The following is a 23,766-nucleotide window of genomic DNA, read 5'->3' on the forward strand; positions in this document are numbered from 1 at the left end:
TCGCGTCTCTCCCGCGTCTCCCCCGCGTTTCCCCCTTAACGCGCAGCGTCTCGGCGCGTCTGACACCGCGTCTCACAGGTCAGACGCGGCCCAGACGCGCCCAGACGCGGTTTCCCGTTGTTATAGTGTCCCGCGCTGCTCGCTGCTGTTCGTGTCGCCGGCGGGCTACGGCGCAGTCGCCAACAGCCGGCCCGAGGTGGCGGAGCGCAGCGGGGCGGTGTTCTGCGGCGCGGTGCGGGAGGTGCTGCAGATGTATGGCGCGTACGAGTGCCAGGAGTACGAGTGCACCTTCATGGTGAGCAAGGCGGCAGGGTAGGGCGACTGCACGACATGCAGCAGCAGCAGCAGCAGCAGCAGCAGCAGCACGCCTGCACCTTGAGTTGTCTGACCCAGGCTGCCCCCGCTACCCTTACACATCCACATGCAAGTAACATACCCACAATTCGCACCTGTCTGCAGGTGTGCTGTCACACGCCGCGTGCTGCGGCCGAGCTTGCGCTGGCCCTCCAGCAGTGGTTGCTCGTGGTGAGAGGGCTGCCGCCGACACTGCCCCCAACAGCGCCTTTGCGCCTTACCCAACCCGCGCCTTAGCACCTTACCCAATCTGCGCCCGCACGCAATGGCCCGGGCTCAATCGCCGTCCTCGGCTGCCCTCCTGCGTCCGCTCCAGAGCGCAATGCCTGGGGCAACGTTCCTACTTCGTGGTGTGCACCTTCCAGCGTGTCAACTAGACTCCCCCGCCACACCCGTCTCCTCCTCGCTCTAATGCATTGGTTTCGGTTTAGTTTGGGCTGGAATCTACAACCCCTCCTGCGCTTCCTCCCTACATACCTACAGGCGGACTGGCCGTCCGACCTGCTGTCGGAGTTCGAGGCGGGCCGTGTTGTGCTGTCGGACACGACCGGCAGGCCGCTGCGCAGGTGCGGCGGCGGGACCCGTCTGGCTGCTGGGCCGTACTTGGGGTGGTGGCACCGCGCATGCACGCGTCCATGATATCTGTATGCACGCGCGTGTGTGCAGGTTGCTTGCAAGTTTACAACCCTGCGATTCCAGAGTGTGTCGTGTCACAGCCCCGATCTGTCGCGCCGCGGCATGGCCCCGCACAGCGGGCTGCACACGTGGCTACTTAACGTGCGCTAAGCGGCTACGCTAGCGGCGGCATCTCGCTCTATCTGGACATACCGCCACGCCGGGTCCCAACTTGCGCTGCGCTGCGCTTTCACGTGTGTGCATGCCACCTCGCTCCTTCTATATTCTGATATGTTAACATTCTGATATCTCCCCATGCCAGGGGCTTCCGTGCCAAGGTGGGCATCTTCACGGGTGTGCCGCTGAGTGTGGTGCCGCACGCCACCACCGGGCGCGCCGACTACTTTGGCGCGCTGGTCAACCGCGCGGCGCGGCTCATGGCGGGCGCCAAGGCCGGACAGATCCTCATGGACACCACCGCGGGACTGGAGGTGCTGCGCGAGTGGAGGCAGATGATGACGGCCGCAGCGGCAGGCCAGCAGCAGCGCACCCCCAGCGAGGCCCGCAGTCCTATACCCGGCGGCATGCCGCCGCCGGCAGGCCTGGGCAGCGGCGCGGATGGGGGCGGTGGAGGCGGCGGCGGCAGGGCGCCGCGCTCTCGGCGCGGCTCGGTCGGGACGCTGACCACCACCACATCCCAGAACAACACGCAGCAGCCGCTCGTGCTCACAGGCGCGAGCGCCGAGGGCACCACGCGGCCTGCGGCTGCGGTGAGCGGCAGCAGCAGCAGCAGCAGCAGCAGTGGCGGCGGCGCCGCCGCCGCCAGCGCGGCGCCGGCGCCGGCGCAGGGCCGCCGCGCGCCCCCTGCCAAGACTTTGTCCCTGTCCATGAGCGCGAGCGGCCTGCCCACAGCAACTGCGCTTGCGGACAGCGGCTCCCATGCGGGGCCGTTTGCTCCACTGGGCGGCCCCAGCGGCGCCTCGGTGTCTAGCCCGGGCGAGGCCCGCGTGCAGCCCCGGCTCGACATCGGCGCTGCGTCGCTGGCGTCGGCGCCCGCGAGCGCCAGTGCCGGCTCCAACGTGCAGCTTGCGGCGGGTCCGCAGCTGCTGGCGCATCCACAGCTGACCTCGGGTGACGGCGCCGCCGAAGTCGCGGCAGTGCCGGCGCCGGGGAGCCACGACGGGCACGGGTTCGGCGAAGGCCACGCAGGGGCAGGGGGCGAGGGCGTGCCGCTGTCGCAGCTGCGGGGAACCATCGGAATCCAGGCGCCCTCCCTCCAGTCGTCGCCGTCGCCGGCTACAGGGCCGTGTGTGCCGACTGGCCCGGCGTCCACTGCCGCGAACACGGTTGTCACCTCGCATGCGGGACAGCCGCCGCCGGTGAACAATCTGCCCAGCCTGGCATGTCGGCCGCAGACGCCGGGCAGCGGCGGCCCTGGCGGCGGCGGTGGCGGTCGCAGCATGGTCGCAGCGGCGGTGGGGCCGGTCTTGGCACCAGCGGCAGTGGCAATTGCAGGGCGGGCACACTTGGTGCCGCTGACAGTTCAGGTGCGGCTGGCGTGCAAGGTCCTGTTGCAGGGAAGCACAAGGGGAAACCTTCTTCGTGTGCGCGCTGGTGTCCATGGAAGCGCAGGCCCTCTCCCACACCCCTCTTCTTCCTCCCCCCTCTGCTCTCCCTCTGTCCTGTCCTGTGCCGCAGGTGGTGGACTTGGGCGAGTACCGGCTCAAGGGGCTGGCGCGGCCGCAGCCCGTGATGGCGCTGCAGCTGAAGCGCACCATGCAGGGGCAGCCCGAGGACGCACTGGCAGCAGAGGACGCGCCGCTGCCGCCGCACTCGCCCGCCGCGGTGGCCGCAGGAGCCGGAGGAGCGGGAGGCGGGGGAGCCGCGGCGGCGGGAGGAGGAGGAGGGGCGGGGGCGGGAGGCGTGGGAGCAGGTGGCGGGGGAGGGGCGGGGGCGGGAGGCGTGGGAGGGGCTGGGACGGGGGCGGGGGCTTGCAAGGCGCAGCGTGTGCAGCGAGGTGCGGGGCTGCTGGATGAGCTGCCTGTGGCGCTGCCGGTGCCGCTGGGAGAGGCCACGGCGGATGTTGGCGAGATGGGCGAGGTGGAGTAGAGGGCAGCGAATGTGGGGCGGAGAGCGGTACGGTACTAGTCAACTCGACGCCCACACGCACCTACGGGATGGAGGGGAGGGGAGGGGAGGGGCTTGGGAGTAGGCTAGCTAGGGTTTGGGCGAGGGCAAGGGCAAGAGTCTTTCGGAATGAGCACTTGCAGCTGTTGCTGGCAGGCAAGTAGCCTCCTGGCGAGCGCTGGGGCGATCTGGCGTGCGTGCAAAAAGTCGATCCGGGTTCGCTCGGGTACTCGTGGTTGGACAAAAACATCCGGGGCAAGATAGAGCCGAAAAAGGGCAGGGACGGTTGGGGCATCAAGACGGCAAGGACAGTTGGGGGGGCATCGACTGTTATTTTGTTTGCATGTGGGCTATTTTGATGGACACCGTGACGGGAGCTGCGTGCTCAAGAAACACGCAAGGTGTTGGTCTGCAGGACAAGTTGGTATCATGAATTTTGTGTCATTGTGATGCTATCACTGTTGTATGTTGTCTGCTGCAAACATGTTGTAGAACCATGCAGGGCGGTAACCAACGCCGCTGATTGGTATTCAACACCTTTTCTTACTTGAAACGGTACGCATGGGACCCGCCTTAGGGCATGGGGACATGCGGGATCACAACTGCGTGGATGCGAAGGACACGACACCCGGCCATATGCAAGGAATGATGGTCCAGCACTTGACCATAGTAGCTACGTTGCTAGTGCGGTACGGTAAATGCGCATGGGTAAAACCGTGGATTGGGCATTGTTCAATGATGGGGGTTTGCGTCTTTGCGACTGGGCATGCATACTGGTGCGCTCCCGGTGTGCTTGTCTGGCTTTGTGTGGTTTGACACTTGCGTGGAGAACTGGTTATGCGGGCAGAACTGGTGTGCAGCCGTGCTACCGCAGGTGGCCAGGCGCTGAAGCGCACGCCATCCTTTGTGGGGGTGGGGGAGAAAATGGTAAGTCTTGAATACCGTACACACTTGGGTCAGGGATTCCGGGCTGTCCGTTGCGATTACCTAACAGTGGGTCGGGTAGACAGGGAGAGACACGCTACGCTACTGATTGCCGTAACGGTGCCACTTGATACTGTTGATAGATTCTGCCCGTGTCGAGGTCGGGAACGAGCGTACGTTTCCTCAATCACATGAGTGTTGCCCTGCTGCTTCTGTCATGCATGCGGCTTCATTCATGGCGTGTGAGGCGAGTGCTGGGAGTGGAAGTGCATGGTCCAGTGAAGACCTTGTACGGGCGAGGTGGCAAGACATGAAGGGCAACCACTAACAGTTTTGCTGGGGGGTGCGATGCAGCCGACAACACGGGTCGTTGACTCGGACAACTAAACATGTGCGCAGGGTCAACCCAAACTCAACCCAATGGGGTACATACAGCACCTGTAACCATCAATGAACCAAGGAACTCCTGACAGCAGCCGGGGCCCTCAGGTGTCCGGATGTGTGCAGGCGAACCGTCGTAACCTAGTGTTACCTTCGCGCCCCTGCAGGGTAGCCCCTGCGGCCTGTGGGTGAGCCCCTGTGGGTGAGGCGGTGAGCCCCTGGCTCGCCCGCCAGCTCACCGCTCGTGGTGGTGCAAGTTCAGAAGGACTGCCCTTGCACTGGGAGAGAGGAGATAGGCGCCGCACAATCGCACATGTTGCATGTTGCCCCACGCTGCGTCACCCTGTGACTCTGCTGTCCCCGTGCCAGTAGTTGTTAACGACAAGAGCCCCGAGCCTAGACTGGCCCCATCAATCTGCAGCAACGGTACCGTATCCGTAGTGATCCCTTCTGCAGGCCTTGCCCTCCGGTAGTGGGTTTCGGGGTACGCCATGGTCTTCTTAGGGGCATGCACCATGCATGTCTGAGCCTCGCCCACGTCGGAGCGATGGCGGGCGCTTGAGCCACGGTTACATGCAGCTTGGGCAACGGCTACGGACCTGTAATGCAGTATTGTGCTGTGTACCCCATTCCGGCGGTCTTATGACGCCCGCCCACACGAGCATGCATCAGCCGAGCTTGCCGCCACCTCAGTGACCAGCGGCACACGCAATGTCCACAGGCCAAAACCCTATTGACAAGAAAAGGTGGCTCTCCCTTGCAAGGGAAAAGTGGGCTGTGCCGCCACGCCACGTCCTCCGTCTGAGGCCGAAGGTTCCGATACTAGCCTCATCTCCCGGACATAGCCGGGGTCGGTTGGTACAGGCACCGCCCGCCATATGTGCCCAGTCGCGCCCAGCTATCAAGCACTAGTGCAGCAGGCAGCAGGCCAACCAGACAGCAAGGAAAACACCCCTGCCGCTGCAGCTGACTGCCCGCTACGCCATCCTCGTCAGCACAGGTCGCTAACCAGACAACCCTATTGAAAATTTGAAACACGCCTACCGCGCGCCCCTGATAAAACAACGCGTTGTGGGCCACTGGGACCCGCACCCCCCGGCTTGAGCATCCTCAGCTGCGCCTCCGCAACTGCCCATCTCCCAAGAAGCGTTACCGTAATCGGCGCCGCCGCAGCGGTTGTGGCTTCGGCGTCTGGGTGCCGACATCTACCACGGCGGGGGCGCACCACGACCGCGACAACAACACGGAAATTTCTGCGGATACACGCGCACACACCCGCACACATCGTAACTGCCTCGTCAATTCTTTCAATGCGCCCGCCCCTCCTCTACAAACACAAGACGCACACACATTCACACGCAGGGATGGCCCTCATACGAATCCCGGGCGCAATCAGTTGTTCCGTTCTCACATGAATCCCACAGATTTGGGCCAGCTACCGGGAAACCCAAGCACATGCCGCCGCCCACAATACTGATCCGCGCCAGCCACACGCCTCTAACACCTGGCTTCCGGCCATGCATGTGGAGGTGGCACGAGCCGCCCGAAATCCATGCGAACCATATCCAAGGATAGGCAGGCCCATCCAACCCCCACACGCCCTCCATCCACCCACAGCGACCTACACGCTTCAAAGCCGCACCCCCGCCGAGCTTAACACCCCACCCCTCAGCTGCTTCCTACCGTCTCATGCGCACACCGGCCAATGCCCGCCCACAGCCCCCGCCGCCGAGCTTCCGCGCCGGCCACAACACCCCCGCCCCTCCTGACACTGCCCCCACCCATCAACAAAACCCACCCCCTTCTCTCCCTCTGCCTCCCCTCTAGAACAGCGACAGCGTCCTCTAGAACAGCGACAGCGTCCCCGTCGCGCCCGCCAGCACCGCCGCAGGCGGCGGCGGCGCCGGCGCCGCGGCGTCCGCCGCCGCCAGCAGCTCGAAGAAGTCCACCAGTGACAGCAACGTGATGGCCACCAGCGCCACCACCACTGCGCCGCACAGCGCCAGCGGGCCCACGCGGTCGTCAAAGTGCACGGCGCGCTTCTTGGCGATGTTGGTGGCGCGCCACACGAACACGTGCAGCGCGTAGCCGCACATGGCGACGCCCAGCGGCAGCAGGATGAGCGCGATCAGCTCCACCAGGTGCCGGCTGTGGGCCGTGAGGGGTGGGGGGCAGGCGGGTTACATTCATGAGCAATTAAGCCATGAAGGGGAGGGAGGTTGTAAATACCAGCCCGAGCTAAAACGAACCCGGTGCAACAGAGGAGGAGAGCGTGGCCTATGCGTTGACAACGGAGCGGCACGCTACAGTCAACCGCATCCCGGCAATGCACCGCGTTCCCGGGCGTTGGATACAAGGCGAGGGAGGTGGGAAGGGCGGGGAGCAGACAGTGGGTGGATGCGGCGCCGCCACACGGCCGCCAGCCACCTCCCTGCCTGCAGATGCCGAGGCGTCACGACCACCACTTGTCCACAACCCTAGACACCCCCACCCACCCCCACCCACCCCCACCCACATAAACACACACACACACACATAAACACACACACGCACCTGATGGCGGCGCCGCCGGTGCTCTCGCTGTCGTCGTCGGTGCCCGCGGCGAAGCCTGTGGCAGGTGGGAGGTGAGGTGGCGAGTGAGGTGGCGAGGTGAGGCGGCGGGTGAGGTGGCGGGTGAGGTGAGGAGTGGGTGAGCACCACATAGGTGCGAGCGCGCGACCGTGCGACACACGCACGCCCCGATTCCTCCTTCTCGGCTGGCGAGGCTTCGCTACCCCAAAACCGGTGCTGGCTGCCCCTCTTTCTTAGGCACCCTCACCCCACTCCTCGCTCCAGCACTCCACCCCCAAACCCCAAACCCTGTCCAACCTCCCCCCCCCCCACCTCCCCAACCCAACCCCCCAAACCCCCGCTCGCCCACCCGCTCCCCCACCCGCTCCCAACCCCGCGCCCATCTCCGCTCCCCCAACGCCGCATCGTGTGGACCCCATTGCGTTTTTGGGCTGCCCTTGCTTTTATGCTTGTTCGCGTGGTCGTGCCGTTTTTTACGTTTTTACTTTGGCTCTCACTACTACTCGCATTGCACGTTTGCTTGTATGTCTGTGCCGCCTGTTTGCCGTTTGAGTCCGCCACGCCTTACTGCCGCTCGCCCATTTCCTGTGTGTGCTTCCCCCTGCGCGCGCGGCTCTGGCGTGGCTTGCATTGCTGAGCGATTAGGTGAGTTCGCGGGGTCCCGGTTTCGCGCCGCAGCAGCTAAGCTAGCCACCTAGACGCATGCACTCAGCTTCTTTACCAACGAGCCTTACTTATCACCACTACTACTCCAGACTACTTGCTTTCAATAGGAACTTAGTATTTTAGCGTTAGCCGCCACGGAAACACGGGGGAACCAGCAGCCTGCCGCTGGCGAAACAACGGTATGGAATGCGTCGCGTGTGCCCGCTGTACCTCTGGACGTCGGCACTTCACTTCATATTTGATACACACCATCCCATGGATGGCTATTCCCCAACGCCGCCCCCCAACCCCGCGCCCCAAGCCCGGCCCCCAACCCCACCCGCCAACCCCGCCCCCCCCCCGCACCGGCTCCCCACCCGCTCCCCCACCCGCGCCCCACCCGCTCCCCCCCCCACCTGCCCCCCACCCACTCCCCCCCCACCTGCCCCCCACCCACTCGCGCCCCAACCCCGTTCCCCCAAACCCCCAACCCCCAGCCCCCCAACTCACCCAGCAGCGCCGCCGACACGGAGCCCAGCGTCACGGCCATGTGCAGCCAGGCCAAAAAGGTGCGCTCGTTGGCGAAGAAGGTCTTGGGTTCGATCCGCATCGGGGTCGAGCGCAGGCTGCCGCCGCCCGCGGGCGGGGGCGGCGGCACCAGCCCCAGCAGCCGAGCGAAGAAGCCGGGGTGGCCCGAGCCGCCGCGGCCCGCGCCGGCGCCGCCCGCCGCCGAGAGGCCGGCGTTGCGGAAGCCTGTGGGCGGAGGCGGTGGGGCGGGGAACCGGGGGGCGAGCGGGAGGATGTTGGGACGAGGGGCGGCGGGTAGGGGTCATGCGCCACCGCCGGTATCTCACCACCCCCATGTCACAACCACGCCACCCCCCAACTGCCCAGCTTCCCACCCATCCCGCACCCCACAACCACACGCCGCCCACCCACCCAATGCCCCCACCACCACCACACCCACCCAATCCCCCCCACCAACACACTGCCACCCCACACCCACCCGCAATCTGCTCGCGGTCGGGCATGAGCTTGAGAGTGGCCTGCTCGCCCAGCAGCGGGTGCTGCAGCTCGTCCAGCCCGGGCGAGGCGGCCTTGGCGTGGCGGGTGCGCGGCTTGCTGCGGGCGGCGCTGGCGGCGGCGGCGGCGGCGGCCACAGGCGAGCCGTTCGAGGTGGAGGGGCCGCCTGGGGGTGGGGAGTGGGTTGGGGGTGACATTCATGATTGTTTATGAAGTGGAGGCGTAGCCAGGAGGGGTGCGGGGTGCGGGGAGTGGGGGGGGGGGTGGGAGTTACAGTCATGAGTATTAAGGGGTGACGTTGTAGGCAGGACGAGCAATGACGCGTCAGCAGCGTGATCCGCAGTGCCGCAGCCCGGGCCTCCCAACCCCACCCCACAGCCTCTTCCCCGCCCCCTCCCCCTCCTCCTCCTCCTCCTCCTCCGCCTCCCCCACCCCCTCCGCCTCCCCCTCCGCCTCCCCCACCTCCTCCTCCTCCTCCTGCCCCCCCTCCTGCCCCCCCTCCTGCCCCCCCTCCTGCCCCCCCTCCTGCCCCCCCTCCTCCTCCTCCTCCTCCTCCTCCTCCTCCTCCTCCTCCTCCTCCTCCTGCCCTGCCCCTCCTCCTGCCCTGCCCCTCCTCACCCGCGCTGCCTCCCGCCACGGAGCCGTCCTCGGGCAGTGGCGAGCCGCCCTCCAGCGGCGAGGGCGCCGAGGCCAGCATGGAGGCGCGCACCGACTCGTCGTCCACCTGAGGGGCAGGTGGGCAGGTGGGGACAGGGATTAGAGCGGGGTTACACAAGGTGACCGCAGGGTGAAGTGAAGGGTAGCCAGGTACAGTAGAGGGGGAGCAGAACGAGCAGGAGGAAGAGCACGGTAGGCTGGGGAGGAGGAAGGCCTCCCCCCCACAAGGCATCCCGGAATCCCAGAGTGGGATCTGCGGACCCCCGGCCCACCCCTTTCCCCACCCCCACTCCCGCTCATTTCCTCCGTTTCCCTTCCCCATCTTCTACCTTTGCCCTCCGCTCCCCTCCTTCCCTTCCCCCCTCGGCCCCTCCCCGTGCACGCTCACCCAGTAGGGCACGGCGCGCACGTCGCCTGGGAACAACGTGGCAGAGCCGTGGATGAACTTGGAGAACTTGTGAACCTCGGTCAGGTAGCCGCTGTCCAGCAGCTCCTGAGGGGTGGGGGGAGGCGGGGGTCACATTCATGAAGGGTAGTAGTTTAGGAAGTGGTCGACGGTAGACCATCTTGGGGAACAGCAATCGTTACCGACGACGCCGACCATCTCCCGGCTTCAGCTCTAGCTCCAGCTTCCAGCACGTAGACCCTCCGAAATAGTGTTCCCGTCCCTCCCTCCCTTCTCCGCCCCCCTCACCTGCACCCAGGCGGGCGCCGTCTGGCCCTCCTGCAGGCTGAGCTTCACCTCCAGCACGGCGTGCGGGAAGCGCGTGATCTCGGTGCGAGTCACCGGCAGCGAGGGGTCGCGGTACCTGAGGGCGCGGGCGCGGGTGCGGGTGCAGTGTGTTTTGAGCGTGCACGATGTGTGCGTGTGTGTTTGAAGAGGGCACAGGGGAAGTGGAAAGACGCAGAGCATGCGCGCGTGCGTGACGCTTCAAGGCGGGGGAATGGACTGCTTCCGGCTGCGGCGGCAAGCGCTCTCCCCTCCCCGAGACGCCCAGCCTTCCTACCAGCGTTGCCCCGGCATGGCTTGTCAAGCCGCCCCCCCCCTCCCACACGAAGTGCTGCAGGCCACCCACGGCACCCGGGCTCCGGACCATCGCCTGGTCCGGCCCCCGCGCTCTCTTCCTAACCCCCTCTTCCTAACCCCCTCTTCCTAACCCCCTCTTCCTAACCATCCATGCACACCACCAGCCCTCTATGTGGCGTCAGCACTAGTCGCTAGAGCCTGGGCGGGTAGAGCCCGCCGCCCCCACCCACCAGCGGCCGGTGGCGGCGCAGGAGGGGCCGTCCTCGGGGTTCTCCTTGATCATGCACAGGTTGGTGTCCAGGCTGATGCGCACCGTGGCGTCAAAGGGGATCTGGAGAGCGGGGGGGGGTTTACATTCATGGTTATTTAAGAAGTGAAGGCGTAGGCAGGTACAGTAGCAGAGTAGACGCGTTGTGGGGGGGGGGCGGGAGGGGGTTACAATCATGGTTAATTAAGGAGGAGGGAATTGGGTGAGGGCGAGGGTGGTGGTGATGAGAGCGGGGTATTGAAAAACGGCGATGGGGCGATGGCGGCGGCATGGAGTAGCCCATTCATTCCCTCCCACCCACCAAGGACATCAGAATCCTAATGGGGTGAAGGGCGCAGCGTGGTGAGGTGAGCGCAGTCGGGTGTTAGGCGTGCCAGGCGGCAGAAGGGGCACCTCCCGGGCCTCGCCCACCTCCCCTCCCCCACGGCCTCATCCTCCGCCCCACCTCCCCTCTTCCTGATCGGCTGCGACCCCTGTGTGCCTCCCCCGCCCCACCCCACCCCACACCGCCCCACCACCTCCTCCCCACCCCCTCACCTGGAAGGCGGTGCGCATGTACTGGGTGCGCACCAGCGGCTTGAGCTGCTTCGAGTCCACCGCCTTGTACACCTCCGTGAACAGCTGGCTGCGAGGGGGAGGGAGGAGGGGGAGGGAGGGAGGGAGAGGGGAGGGAGGGAGGAGGGAGGGAAGGTTAGGATGTTGTGAGGAGGAGGGGTGTGTATGAGGGAGATCAGTGCTGGTGCGCATTTTGAGCACGCACCCAGCGCCGTTCCCTCCTCCTAAGCTCAAGAGCCTCATACACCCGCCCCCTATTTCATTCTACGCACGCGCGAACCGCAAACCCACCCACCCATCCATCACCCAGCGCCCCTCCAGCAATGCGCCCCCCTCCAACACCCACCCACCGACCATCACCCACCCAAACCCACCCACCCGCCACCACCCCACCTCCCGCCCACCTGTAGGCGTCCTTCTCCTCCTGGCTCAGGCTCTTGCCCTTGCGCGCCGCCGCCGCCTCCTGGTCCACCAGCGCCGCCTCCAGGCTGTACTCGCCGTCCATGAAGGCAACAACCTGAGGGGGTTGTAAAGATGGTTGGGGTAGCATGCATGATTAGCTAAGGAAGTGGTAAACGGTAGACTATCTTGCGGGAATAGCAATCGTTGCTCACGATGGGGGGGGGGGGTTTACATTCATGACTAGTTAAGTGGTAGACGGTAGACCATCTTGGGGGTGGGGGGTGGGGGTGCGGCGAGTAATGTGTTCCGCGCCGTGTGTGGTTCGTGGCGAGCCGTGTGTGGCGACCTCGCCCGGCCCACAGCCCGCCGCATCCTCCCCACCCCACCCCAGCCCACTCCCCCCGTGCCTCCCGCAGCCGCCCCCCCCCCCGCCCCCCCCCCCAGCACCCACGCACCTTGTCGCTGGGCAGCGTGAACCGCTCCTTGACCGACTCCTCGCCCTTCCAGGACTCCTTGTGCGTCTTGCGCTCGAAGAACACCATGTTGGGCGGGTTGCTGCCGTACCAGCTGTGGAGGTGGAGAAGGGCGAGGTGGGGGTTATATTCATGAATATGTATGAAATGAAGGCGTGGAGGTGGAGGAGGGTGGAGGTGGGGGAGGGGAGGGGGAGGATGGGGAGGGTTGGCAGGGTTGTAATCATGCACACAAACCCAGCTGCCCCACGCCGTAAGCATGCGCACAAACCCACACGCCGCACACCGCACGCGCCACGTAACACCGACAGCGCACACCATTCCCCCTCTCCCTGTCCCTCGCCCTCCCTCTTTCTCCTCCCTCGCTCCCCCTCCCTCCCTCCTCCCTCGCTCGCGCCGCTCACCGGATGCGCAGCGCGATTGCGCCGGGCTTCTTGTCCAGGCGGCCGTGGTACAGCTCCAGATTGGAGTTGTCCATGTACACACTGTTGATCAGCTGCGCGAGGGTGGGCGGGGGAGGAGGAGGGTTAGCAAGGTTAAAAGGTCGGGGGAGAGGAGGCCAGGAGGAGAGTTGAGGTTAAGGTCCAGGAGGAGCGCTGGCAGCAATGACCACAGGGCCCCCTCACATCCTTCCGCCCAGCCGTACACCGTCGTTTCTCTCCCTCTCCCTCCCTTTCCCCCTCTCCCCTTGTCCTCACCTGGGCGTCGCCGCTGAAGATGTTCTTGTCGAACTGGAACACGGGCAGGTGCTGCAGCACGTGGTGCTTGACGGTGGACACGTCCTCGTTGCGCACCCAGTACTTGGTGGTGGAGCGAACAAAGCCCTGGGGGGGCAGGCAGGCGGAGGAGGGGGAGGGGGAGGCGGGTGGGTTACATTCATGATAGAAAACGGGCGTTGTGGGGGAGAGGGGGGTAGAGGTGAAGGCGGTGAAGGCGAGGACGACACGCCCTGACCCTGGGACCTTTCTGAAGCCCGAACGCGCCATGTCGAGTGCGCACAGGCCGCAAACCCCCCTGCCTCCCTCCCTCCCTCCCTCCTGCCCGTTCCCCCTGCCTTCCTCCCTCCCTCTTGCTTCCTCCCTCCTGCCCCACCACCTCACCACCCCGCACTCCGCACTCGCAATGTCACTATCACCCCACGCCCCGCCATCATCGCCATCACCCCCCCCAAACCCGCCCCACCCCCGACCATCACTATCACCACCCATCACATACACCGACTACATATAGTGATGTACAACGACTCGCTTTTGCAGCTGCAGTTCTCCTTGCCGCGCGACTGTTTCCTTACGGGACTGGTTCAACGTTAACCCCACCCATCACCACACACCCCACCCCGAACCCCACCCCACCACCGCACCTGCGCCGCGTCCTCGTTCTTCTCGCCGCTGCTGTCGCCGCGCAGCTTGGAGTACAGGTTGGACAGCGACACCAGCAGGTCCGAGTAGTTGCCCTGCAGGGGGGAGAGGTAGAGGGGGTGGCGGGGATGCAAGGGGGAGGGAGGGGTTACATACAGTTGCAGCCACGGGGCCAGGGGGTGCTAAGGGGGGGTGTCACGGGGTGGAGGGCTGGGCTGCAGTGCAATGGCTGGCTGCCCGACCACCTGCGGACCAACCGCCTCCAAACCTCCCTACCGTGAGGCCACCCCTAGCGAAGAAGGCGCGAGAACCCCTGCCATGCCCTGTCTTGCCGCGCCCTGTCCACTCTGGTTCCCCACCCGCTGCCTGACCCTGGTGGTACCGTCACCGGCGCTGCCGCACGTCGCTCACTGCACTGAAGGCCGTGCACTATGAATTCCGCATTCCCTGTCGTCCCCTCGCGCTCGGTTCCACCTCGGTTCCCCTCTTGTCTTGCCCTATTCTCTGATTTGCACCGCGTTTTGCCGTTTTCAAGCAACCCCGCAAGAGCGTCGTACACCCAATGTGTACATCAATGTCCCGCCGGTTCGTACGGCCTATCCCACTCGGGGCTGACGGCGCGAACGGTCCCCCCACTTCCCCAGCCAGGCCCCCTTCCCATACCCCACTCCTTTGTCCCCATGTTCAGCACCAGCATCAGCAGAGTCACGAGCTGTGCGCATGCGAGTGTGCATGCATATGCGTGTGTGTGTGTGTGTGCATGTGTCTTTGTGGCTACCTCTTTGCCCCTCTGCCCCTGTGCCTGCCCCTCACCTGCACCCAGGGCTGCTGGTGCAGGTGCGCCACGTAGAACTGGCGGCAGGGCGCGTGCGGCAGGCACTTGTCGTGCTTCTTCAGGATCTTGTGGAAGCCCTGTGGCGGGAAGGGGCGCGGGGCGGTCGCACAGGCAGAGGCAGGGGTTAGGGTTGGGGTGGGGTCGCGGCTTTCGCAAGGTGAGATGGGGGAGATGGGGCAGATGGGGGAGATGGGGTGGGAGCACAGTGGCGCAAGCATGCCCTGCACATGGGCGGGCGCTGCCCCACATGACAGGCGGCACCGCTGCCCCTAAAAGGTTCGGTACCTAGGTCACAGGCTTGGAACAAACACAAACGTAGACCTTGACCATGCCGCACACCGACATTAAAGTCGGCCACACAGTGCACGCTCATGGTCGCATGCACGCACGCTCTCACCAGGTAGTTGATGTTGACGTACTTCTCCAGACCCAGGAAGTCGTCTCCGATGCGCTGGGCCTCCTGCATGGGAAGATGAGGATTAAGGGGGAGGAGGAGGAGAGAAGGAGGAGAGGGGGAAGGGTGAAGTGGGGTGGTGTTGGGGCGGCATGATGGGGTAGGGTGGGGTGGGGTGGCGGTGCCTCAGGCCCAGGGTGTAAGGCTGCGGGCGGCGGCAGGCTGCTGCTGCTGCTGCTGCTGGTGCAGCCCCACACAACACGCACACAGAACATGTGCACCTGCATGTCCGGGGGGGGGGGCTGCAGACCAGGAGGACGTTGCGCAAGGGGGGTGGGGTGGGGCATGCAGCAGCCGGGCACATCCATGCAACACCCATGCCGGTACACCCCACTCGCGCCCACAGCCCGCCGCCCACCCGCCAAGCAACCCCACGGCCCGCCGCCTACTTGCCAAGCACCTACGCGTCACCTCTCTCCCCCACCCCACAACCATGCTTGTATCCTCACGTGTCCTTATCAAGGACACCCACCTTGAGCAGGTCATCCTTCTTGTCCTGGTCCGTCTCCTTCTCCGCCTTGGAGTTCAGGCTCTTAAGGCTGGCGCGCATCTCCTCCACCAACTTGTTCGTGAACTTGTTGACCTTCTCCACCTGCGAATGGCGAGCAGCGGCGGGCGGGGAGGAACGCAACCGTATGAGGAAGAGGGGGCTACCAGGAGCGCCTAACGAGCTCCGGCACGTGGGCCGGGAACAATCCACGAACCCCTGCGCCGAGTTCGTGCCGACCGACTCTCTGTTTGCCCTAAACACTTGTGTACAAGGTACATGTTGTCGTGGCATGTGTCGCAGCCGCCCAGCGCGGTCCCGGGCTCAGTCCCGGGCTCTCGAGCTACTCACATCGCGCTCCAGGCGACGGAAGAAGAGCTCCTGGCTGGAATCTTTGGTGTTGTTGTACCGCTGAACTGTCAGCGAGGTTGTGCGTGGCGAGAAGCTCGCCTCGCCCGTCTCCGCCTCCTTCTGGCATGCTTTAATCAAGTCCTTGAGCCCCTTGTAGTCGATGTAGTAATCCTTCCACTCTGGCTTCACCTTGCTCTCAATATACTTTCCGTACTTCATTTGTCCTCACGCAATATAGAAGCCTGGCGCGCAGGGCCCGTCAACTGTGGCGTGCTGGTTTCCTTGTCTTAGGCCCTCGCTTATAATTACGATACGTGTATCTTGACGAGTATTATATTGTGTGTTCATGCCAGAACCATTTGTGCGTCGACAAAGCTGCTGGCTCCATAGATTCCCTAGACCGAAAATGGCATCGCTCCGTTCATCGCCACAGCTCGATACCCGTTGATGTGGTGATAATAATGGCAGATAAGCGTTTCTGCATGCATACCGAGGCCAGCGGCAATCGGATTGTGTCCTTACTCACGTCAGCAGGTTTGCCGTGACGCCCACCGCTGCCGCCGCCACTGGTCGCCCTCCGGTTGTCCCGGTCGTAACTCTGCCACCACAAGCCTTGCCTGTGTTGCCACTGTTTCAGGCAACTGTGTTCGATGTGACGACGGTTTTTAGCTTTGTAGGTTCGCATCACCGTAAAGAGTCACCGGAAAGGCGGGGAGCCCTTGAAGCCCAGTGAACTGGGCTCAGGCACGCCGGTGCTCCCTTACACTTCGCAACTCCAGTACTACAGTCTGCACTGCTGCGATGCAGGTAGCAGCGTGAGGCTGATACCTTCTCATGACGTTGCCGCGTCGATACCACAAACTTCAGTCCGAGCGGGATGCCACAGCTGCCGTCGTCTTTGCTCTGATCACGCACATGCCGAAGGCTGCACCCGACGCCGTTTGCACCTTGTAAAGAATGCAGGGTCCGCCCCTGAAAGAATATGAGCCCCTACAGCATCAACGCATCAGACGCCACCTATGGGCCCGGCCACCGTATGCCGCGTCTCAAGACCTCATGCACATCGATGTACACAGCGCAGCCATAGCCGTAACCATAACCATGCCAAACAGCGGCCAAACAGAGCCAAGCAATCGTTTACTCCGAGGTTGGTTGCATACAGTGTGAGCCTTCAACCGGCGTGCATTCGCTCACAGATTTCCACAGCTAACACTCCAAAAGCTCCCGACTCCTTGCTGAACGGTAAGCACCAAGCGCTAACGCCCTGTCTCCAACCGCCAACGCCCTGTCTCGAGGTCTGCTGCCTCCGACACGGCCTTCCGAGCCGCCATGACAACCCCAGACTGTCCTTCCGAAGTTCCTGAGACTAGGATAAGTAGCTAGGAGCCTGCTCCAACTCCTACAACCTACCCGCACCCGGCACCCCACAAGCCAGTAGTTCACAATAACAGTGCTACCTAACCAGACACTCTCCGTCCAATTGGCGGAACATACTGGCGCCACCAAAGCGGACACCACAAGAAAGCGTTGGCACCGCAAGCGATCATATTGCCTCGTAGCTGTGGTCCCGCCGGCGCTCCCCTCTCCGCGTCTGGCGCACTTCTCGTGTCGCTACCCCCCTACGTCCCCCAGTCCGTGTCGCGCACGCATGCTACAATCACCCAACCCACACACAGGCAAACCGCCAGAACCAGCCCGACGCCATGCCTGCCACCAGGCGGCGGGCGGCGGAACTGAAACCCCCCGGCCCAAGCTGGCCGTTCACCCCCACGCACACCCGTCCCCCATGTCACCTGACCGTCACCTGCCGGCGGCTCCCGTTCACTTGCTGAGACCCCCCTCCTGAGGCGGCACACACCCCGCCATTCTAGGTGCTGGACAGGCGGAACACGGCGCCGCCAAACACCACCGACATAGACAGGATCATGCACACGGTCAGCAGCACGGGCAGGAAGCGGGAGTCGTAGGGGCCGTCGGCCTTGGCTCTGCGAGGTGGCAGCAGCATGAAGGGCAGCAGGAGGAGCAGGAGGTGATGCGGCAGAGGAGCCAAGAAGGATGTGCCGTACTGGAAGGAGGAACGGCACACGCCCGGCGGCGCCCCTGCTTGCCCTGCCATCCAACGCGTCCCCGGCTGACCGCCCAGCCCTGCCAAGACACTATCCACAGCCGAGAACCCGTCACCTCACGATTGCCTCCACGCACACATGACAGGCGGCTACACACGGCGCGAGATGGAAGTATATAACGTCATACACTCACTCGAGGAAGATGGCGCGCTTCTGGAAGTTGAGGCCGGCCCACACGGCGATGATGACCGACATGAACAGCATGACCAGGCTCACCACACGCACGATGATGGCGCGCTCCGTGAACTCGTCGCCCCAGTGCCGGTGCGCGTGGCCCGCAACGCCTGCGGAGACAGGGGAGGAAGGGCGTGGAGAGAGGGTGTGAGAGGGAGAGGAGGAGAAGGAGGAGGAGGTGGAGGTGCATTGGCGATGGGCCGATGGCTCTAATGGCGCTGTCGTGCATGCAGGTTGACAGGCTGCGGCGAGGCAGGCGGCGGCGGGTAACAAGCGTGCTGCGGGTTGATGGTCGAAAAGCACCGTATTACGCAATGTGGTTTCGCTTGGAGGGCTTATGAATGGCGTGGTGGTCAGACAGCCTTGCAAACCCTCGCCGGGTGCGCTGATGCCCTGATGCCGTAGTGTAACAGATGCGCGCCGCCGCTTCCCGCCGCAGTAACCCCTGTCGTAACTGCCCTGTCGCCACGCCCAATAAGCCCGCACTGCTCCGTCATCAGGACTGTGAAGCGCTAGTCAGAGCCCCCGCCATACGGCTTCCCTGTCCAACTCCTCGACGACGGGGCCCTGGCTAGGCACAGTTGCACGGGTTCGGGGATGGGAACACCACTTGCCTGACAGAGCCGCCGCGATGCCTCCTATCGTCACGGCCGTGCTCATCCAATGCAAGAATGTACGCTCATTCGCTGCAGTCCAATAACAGGCGTCAGGGGTAGTCGCAAAAGCAGTGCCGGCCGAATCAGAACCATTTTTGCGCCAGGGTGCTCAGAACACCTCGCCGGCCTTACCGAAGAATGCCTTCGCATCCGTGCGACGAATGCTAGTCTCCGGCATGTTGGCGGAGAGCGGCCTTTTACGCTTATGCAGAAATTAGGGTGTTCCGTCAGGGAGCTGGCGAATATTCAGGGTGCCAAGTATTGCGATATTTAGGCAAGCGTGTTTAATTCACATGTGCTTGGGGCGCCAGGAAGGCATGGCTTCCCCAAAGCATTTGCAATGATTCCTTGCACATGTTCGAGCGCCATCGGGGCCCCCGCGCCGCTCTTGCAGGCGTATTATAAAGATGTCAAATAGCTCTATTCGCAATACCCACGAAACCCTCTCGTTGTACCATCCTGACGAAATTCACACATGCTCAGCTATCGAAACTCCTCGGGATGTGTGGCCCGCGGAAGTAGTACTGAAGGCGTATGCTGGCAAATGTTGCATGATTGAATTTGGCGGAGGCATTCAACGGTGCGAATCCCTGGCGGTGTTGAGGTGCAGTCTGCACCTGGGGTGGGGTGGGGTGGGGGCATCAAGGGGGGGGGCACACGCCCCTGGCTATCACAATACCCGCCTGTCGAAGAAAAGCGTGCAGGGCCAGGGGAGGGGGGAGGCGGACCAGGGGAGGGGGAGGCGGACCAGGGGAGGTGACGGGCAGAGGGGTTTCAGGGGCAGGCAGACGAGTAGCAGGGAGCGAAAAAGGTGCGTGCGTGCGTGCCTGCGTGCGTCGGCAAAACATAGCATACTGGCGCAAACCGCGATTGCTACGTATAAGTATGGTGTGTTACGGTCACATAGTGTGACATTTGGTCTGTGACCAATTAATAGGGGCCATCAGGGGGCAGCAAGCTGTGTATCGCTGGTCGGTGTCGACGCTTTTCACGGGTGGTGGCTAGTGCGTTGAACATGCAAGACCGGGTTGAAAGTACATGGTATGAGCGAGGTCGAAGCATGCGTGCCCAGGAAGATTTGGGTTGGGTGCACACTGGGCGGGGGGAGGGTGGCAAACGGGAGGTGCTGAAGCCGACTGGTGGTACGGTACAACCTATTAAACGGCGTTGTGGTTTCCCTTGGTCGCATGGGTGCTTACGTACATACATAAGAGCTTTGATGGGCAAAGAATCCGTTTGGGGTGTGTGCAATTAAGGGGAAGGCACGAAACCCAGTGGACACGACCCGCGGGTTTCGCCGCCCCAGGGTCTGCAGGGGCGGGTGACGTGATGGCTTGGGTCACTGGGTCTGCGCTAACTGCGGGAGGCCAAACGCCCTGAGCAGTGATAGGAGTCTGCCACAAAGGAAGCACAGAAGCTATTCTATACCGCCCGCCCGCTCTGTTTGAGTTGCAAAACAACATGCAAGTGATGTGCCAAGCCGCAGCGGGTCGCACGGCTGTCCGCCGCTCCGCGGCGGCAGTAGCAGCAGCGCCCGTCTCTGCAGGCCGTCGAACCAGCACCGGGCGCGGGAGGCTGCAGGCGAGTGGCGGAGTTGCGTGCGTGTACAACTGGAGCGGGGGTGCGTGGATGGGGGCTGCGTTCACCGTGTGACGGTGCGTGCGTTAACCCCCATTACCCGCGTTGCCCCGCCTCGCCCCGCCTCGTGCCAAAACGTACTTTGACGTCGGGGGTGTATGTATGCGCTACTGTGCAGCTGTGCTAACGCACTGCTGAGCTGCTGAGTTGCTGTGCTCATGTGCTCGCTGCTGCTGGACTGCCACAGTGCTATACTGAGCTGTTAAGCTGCTGTGCTGCGTTGCTGTGTGCCGCCGTGTGTGGGCGCAGGTGGTGGCGTACCGCTCGGAGCTGAGCGAGATGCTGCTGCAGGTGGGGGCGGTCAGGGGCTGTTAGGGGCTGTCAGGGGGCCGGGGGGGGGGGAGGGAGCGGGCATATGGGTGAAAATGGGCGGCAACCCGGCATAGACAGCACCACCACCGCATCCGTCCAGCCATCCGCCGCCCAGCAATCCCCATCCGCACCTGTCCACACGTACCACACGACAAAGCCCTCTCCTACCCACGCCATACGCAACCCGCGCCCGCGCCCTTCGACCGTGGACTGCGTGCGCCCTAGCTACTGTACCGCTGGCACTCCAGTATTCGAGCACTATTCATCTGTTTCATGCTGGATCGATACGGCAATGCAAGAATCCCCACCCACCCCACACCCCACCCGCAATCACCCGCAACCTCCTCCTCAGCGAGCCCACCGCTATGCCGAGCTGACAGCGGCGGCGGGCTCCATGACGCGTGAGGAGCTGGGGGTGGCGCTGGGGCCGCTGGTGGGACCCCGCGGCGTGGCGTTCCTGGCGGACGGCGTCATCTACCGCCGCGACCGCAAGCGGGGTAGGGCTGGGGGCGGAAGGGGTTGCAGGGACGGAGAGGGGCGGGCGAGGGGAGGTTTGCGGAGCGGGTGTGGGCGGAGTGGGTGTGGGATGCAAATCAAGGGGAGAAGGAGAGGGAGAGAGCTGGCGGGGTGGGCGTGGGCGGAGGGAGAAGGGGTGGGGAGCTTGGGTGAGGAGGGCGCAGCAGCTAGGGGATGAGTACGAAGGGGAAGCGGTGACGTGGCGTGTTGGGCTGAGGCGGGGGATGCGCAGTGGGGGGCTTGGTGAGCTGTGGAGGGCTTTCCCTTGTGCGCCAGGAAGTTTGCTAACACACACGCACACACGCACGCACACACACACACACACACACGCTCAGGCGTGCGCCGCGCTGCCATACTCACACTTGCTCACTCGGTCGCTCACTCGGTGACTCACAGACGTGGGGCAGCTGGTGGACGCACTAGGCCGACAGCACCAAGCCTACAAGCACCTGGTGGGGGTGGCGGAGGGGGTGGGGGCGGAGGTGGGGGTTGGAGGAGGGGCCGGATGTGGGCTGAGGCGTTGTGAAGCGTGTGTGGGTGTGCGTGTTAGGGCGGTGGGTGCCCTTACCCCACGCGCCCGCACCCGTGCCCGCCCGTAGCCCCGCGCGCACCCCTCGGCACCTACCTCCCCTCCGCACCCGTCATCCTCACTACCTTCCCCCCTCCCCCTCCTCCCCCTTCCCCTCCTTCCTCCACCCCATGCAGGTTTACCGCCCGGTTGTGTCTGCTGTGAACGAGGCGCAGGGGGTGGTGTTCAGTGCCGTGTATTGGGTGCTGCAAAACACACAGCCGCTTTTCGGAGCACAGGAGCCCAGCGGCCGGTGAGCGCGTGTGTTTGAATGTGTGTGTGTGTTAAATAAGGAAACGAAAGCCCGCCCAGACGTGTGTGTGTGTGTGACTGTGTGTGTGACTGTGTGTGACTGTGTGTGTATGTGAGGCGGGCGGGCGGAGGGTGCGGCGCGTGGCTTGGGTTCACCACTCTCAAAACAAGGGTTGTTCATCCTCTGCAGCGCCACCACCACAACCACACACGCTCACACACACGCCCCACCTGCCTCGCGCCACCTCATGTCTGAATACAACATTGGATCTCGCCATTTGCAGCATCTCCAAAGGCTTCCTGATTGACAAGCAGTCGTACGACACACGGTCAGGTGAGCGTGGCTCGTCAGGAAGGTCTGGGTGGATGCTAGTTGCTGATTGCGCGGGTGCAAGCAGGCTGCCTGCCTGCCTGCAGTGCCTGATGGCGGTGGAGCGGAGCGCGGCAGCAGTGCTTTGCAACCCATAGGCCGTGTGTGTACGTGTGGTGTTGCCATCACTCACGCTGCCTGTTCCACAGGCAACAATCATTCGCATCCACACCTTCCTTTATCCAATTGCTTGCCATCATCATCGTACGGTATCTTATCGCATCATTATTATGTACTGCAGGCGTGCTGGTGAGCAGCCTGGTGACGCGGCAGCTCACGCTGGAGGAGCGCGACGCGCTGCTGCCTGACCCCACCGCCTGGCAGCCCGCGGACGTGGGGGAGGGCGAGCTGACCGCGGTGCCGGACGTGGTGGCGGTGAGGAGGGCGGGGCAGGGTGGCGGGTGTGTGTATGTGGGTGTGGGTGTGTGGGTGTTAGGGTGTGGGTGGGTGGGGGTGGGGGTGGGGGTTACATTCATGACTTTTTAAAGTGAAGGCGTATGGAGGTGTGGTGCGGGTGGAGAAATGAGGAAGGCGACACACTCACACACGTGGTGGCAGTGCGGAGGGCGGGGATGTGTGTGTGTGTGTGTGTGTGTGTGTGTGTGTGTGTGTGTGTGTTAAAAAACGAAACGAAAGCCCGCCCAATGACGCGACGGAGTTACTTACCGATACCCACCATTTTACCGAGCGTCGCGTGACTGTCGTGACCCAGGTAGGCATACTTACCCGCGATAAGCCTGGAACCCCACGGGCGACCATTCGGCCTGACCCCGCGATGCACCTGTATGCGTCCATGCTCCGCACCCTGGGCGCGCTAAACAACGTTTACCCAGCACGCCTAATTCCCGGATTCCCGCCCGCTGGTCGTAGTCGAGCTCACCTATAGGCAAAGGTGGAAGCATGGGCATAGGGCGGCAGCGAGGAAGTGTCACGGGCATGTGAATGGCAACGGCGATAAGAGAGGCGGCGTGCAGCAGACAAGCTAGGTATCACGCGTCCCAAATCCCGCCCACTAAGTACAATAACACTATTGGAAGAGGGCGAGTTAGCGGTGGCACTGCGACTAAACGGGGTCGAGGCTGCATGGGGGACGTGGCGGGCGGCGGTTGCAGCGTTTCCAGACGCGTGTCAAGCTGGTGTGTGTGTGCGTGTGCCGTGTGTGCGCCGTGGGCTGGCGGGAGCTGGCCTCCCGCTCCCCACGCCACGGCGGCACCGAGGCTAGGCACGCTCGCGGCCGCAGTGGCCGCGTCGGCTGTTCGTGACGAGCCCCCCATCCCCCACCCCCCAGAATCCAGTTACCCCCCTGATAGTGCAAACACGCGCCGCGACGTGTCGCGGGTAGTGCCGTGTGTGTGTGTGTGTGTGTGTGTGTGTGTGTGTGTGTGTGTATGTGTGGAGGAACGAAGGGGTGGGCGTTGTGTGGTGCGGCTGGGTGAAGAAGGTGAGATGCCGCTTCACCTGTGCGTTGGTGTCGTGCAAGTGCCGTATCCTCCCGCCTCCGCCAAATGCCCCAAAGACCATGTATGATCAAATAACCCAAATACCATGTATGGTCAAATAACCCCAACCCCATGCTGTGTCAGGGCCCCGACGACTATGCCTACATGTCGGAGGTGATCGGCAAGTGGGCGGGCGTGTGGAGCAGCA

The 23,766-nt window shown here is 63.8% G+C and overlaps 4 protein-coding genes across 4 annotated transcripts; 2 read left to right on the forward strand and 2 right to left on the reverse strand.

Annotated features, from left to right (window-relative positions):
• Positions 1-42: 42 nt before the first annotated feature.
• CHLRE_09g402738v5 (uncharacterized protein) lies at positions 43-4,476 on the forward strand. Its single transcript, XM_043066087.1, has 5 exons — positions 43-295; positions 460-525; positions 838-920; positions 1,292-2,516; positions 2,668-4,476. Exons 1-5 carry the CDS (start codon positions 251-253, stop codon positions 3,076-3,078), a joined length of 1,830 nt encoding a protein of 609 aa, XP_042921433.1. The 5' UTR covers positions 43-250; the 3' UTR covers positions 3,079-4,476.
• Positions 4,477-4,766: 290 nt separating this feature from the next.
• On the reverse strand, positions 4,767-16,162 carry CHLRE_09g402775v5 (uncharacterized protein). Its single transcript, XM_043066089.1, has 18 exons — positions 15,508-16,162; positions 15,142-15,261; positions 14,613-14,675; positions 14,194-14,292; positions 13,383-13,475; positions 12,721-12,846; positions 12,427-12,518; positions 12,005-12,116; positions 11,552-11,664; positions 11,130-11,217; positions 10,555-10,655; positions 9,992-10,106; positions 9,686-9,790; positions 9,259-9,364; positions 8,624-8,806; positions 8,128-8,370; positions 6,955-7,009; positions 4,767-6,549 (listed from the first exon to the last, which is right to left on the reverse strand). Exons 1-18 carry the CDS (start codon positions 15,724-15,726, stop codon positions 6,246-6,248), a joined length of 2,337 nt encoding a protein of 778 aa, XP_042921434.1. The 5' UTR covers positions 15,727-16,162; the 3' UTR covers positions 4,767-6,245.
• Positions 16,163-16,255: 93 nt separating this feature from the next.
• On the reverse strand, positions 16,256-18,862 carry CHLRE_09g402812v5 (uncharacterized protein). Its single transcript, XM_001697606.2, has 4 exons — positions 18,596-18,862; positions 18,422-18,493; positions 17,767-17,917; positions 16,256-17,492 (listed from the first exon to the last, which is right to left on the reverse strand). Exons 2-4 carry the CDS (start codon positions 18,465-18,467, stop codon positions 17,375-17,377), a joined length of 315 nt encoding a protein of 104 aa, XP_001697658.2. The 5' UTR covers positions 18,468-18,493; positions 18,596-18,862; the 3' UTR covers positions 16,256-17,374.
• Positions 18,863-19,882: 1,020 nt separating this feature from the next.
• Positions 19,883-23,124, forward strand: CHLRE_09g402849v5 (uncharacterized protein). The gene is made up of 8 exons (XM_043066091.1): positions 19,883-20,044; positions 20,351-20,392; positions 20,766-20,910; positions 21,326-21,381; positions 21,635-21,750; positions 22,034-22,083; positions 22,361-22,494; positions 22,953-23,124. Exons 1-8 carry the CDS (start codon positions 19,925-19,927, stop codon positions 22,959-22,961), a joined length of 672 nt encoding a protein of 223 aa, XP_042921435.1. The 5' UTR covers positions 19,883-19,924; the 3' UTR covers positions 22,962-23,124.
• Positions 23,125-23,766: the final 642 nt, after the last annotated feature.

The sequence above is a fragment of the Chlamydomonas reinhardtii genome, chromosome 9 (genome assembly GCF_000002595.2).
Source record: "Chlamydomonas reinhardtii strain CC-503 cw92 mt+ chromosome 9, whole genome shotgun sequence".
Classification (NCBI taxonomy): domain Eukaryota; kingdom Viridiplantae; phylum Chlorophyta; class Chlorophyceae; order Chlamydomonadales; family Chlamydomonadaceae; genus Chlamydomonas; species Chlamydomonas reinhardtii.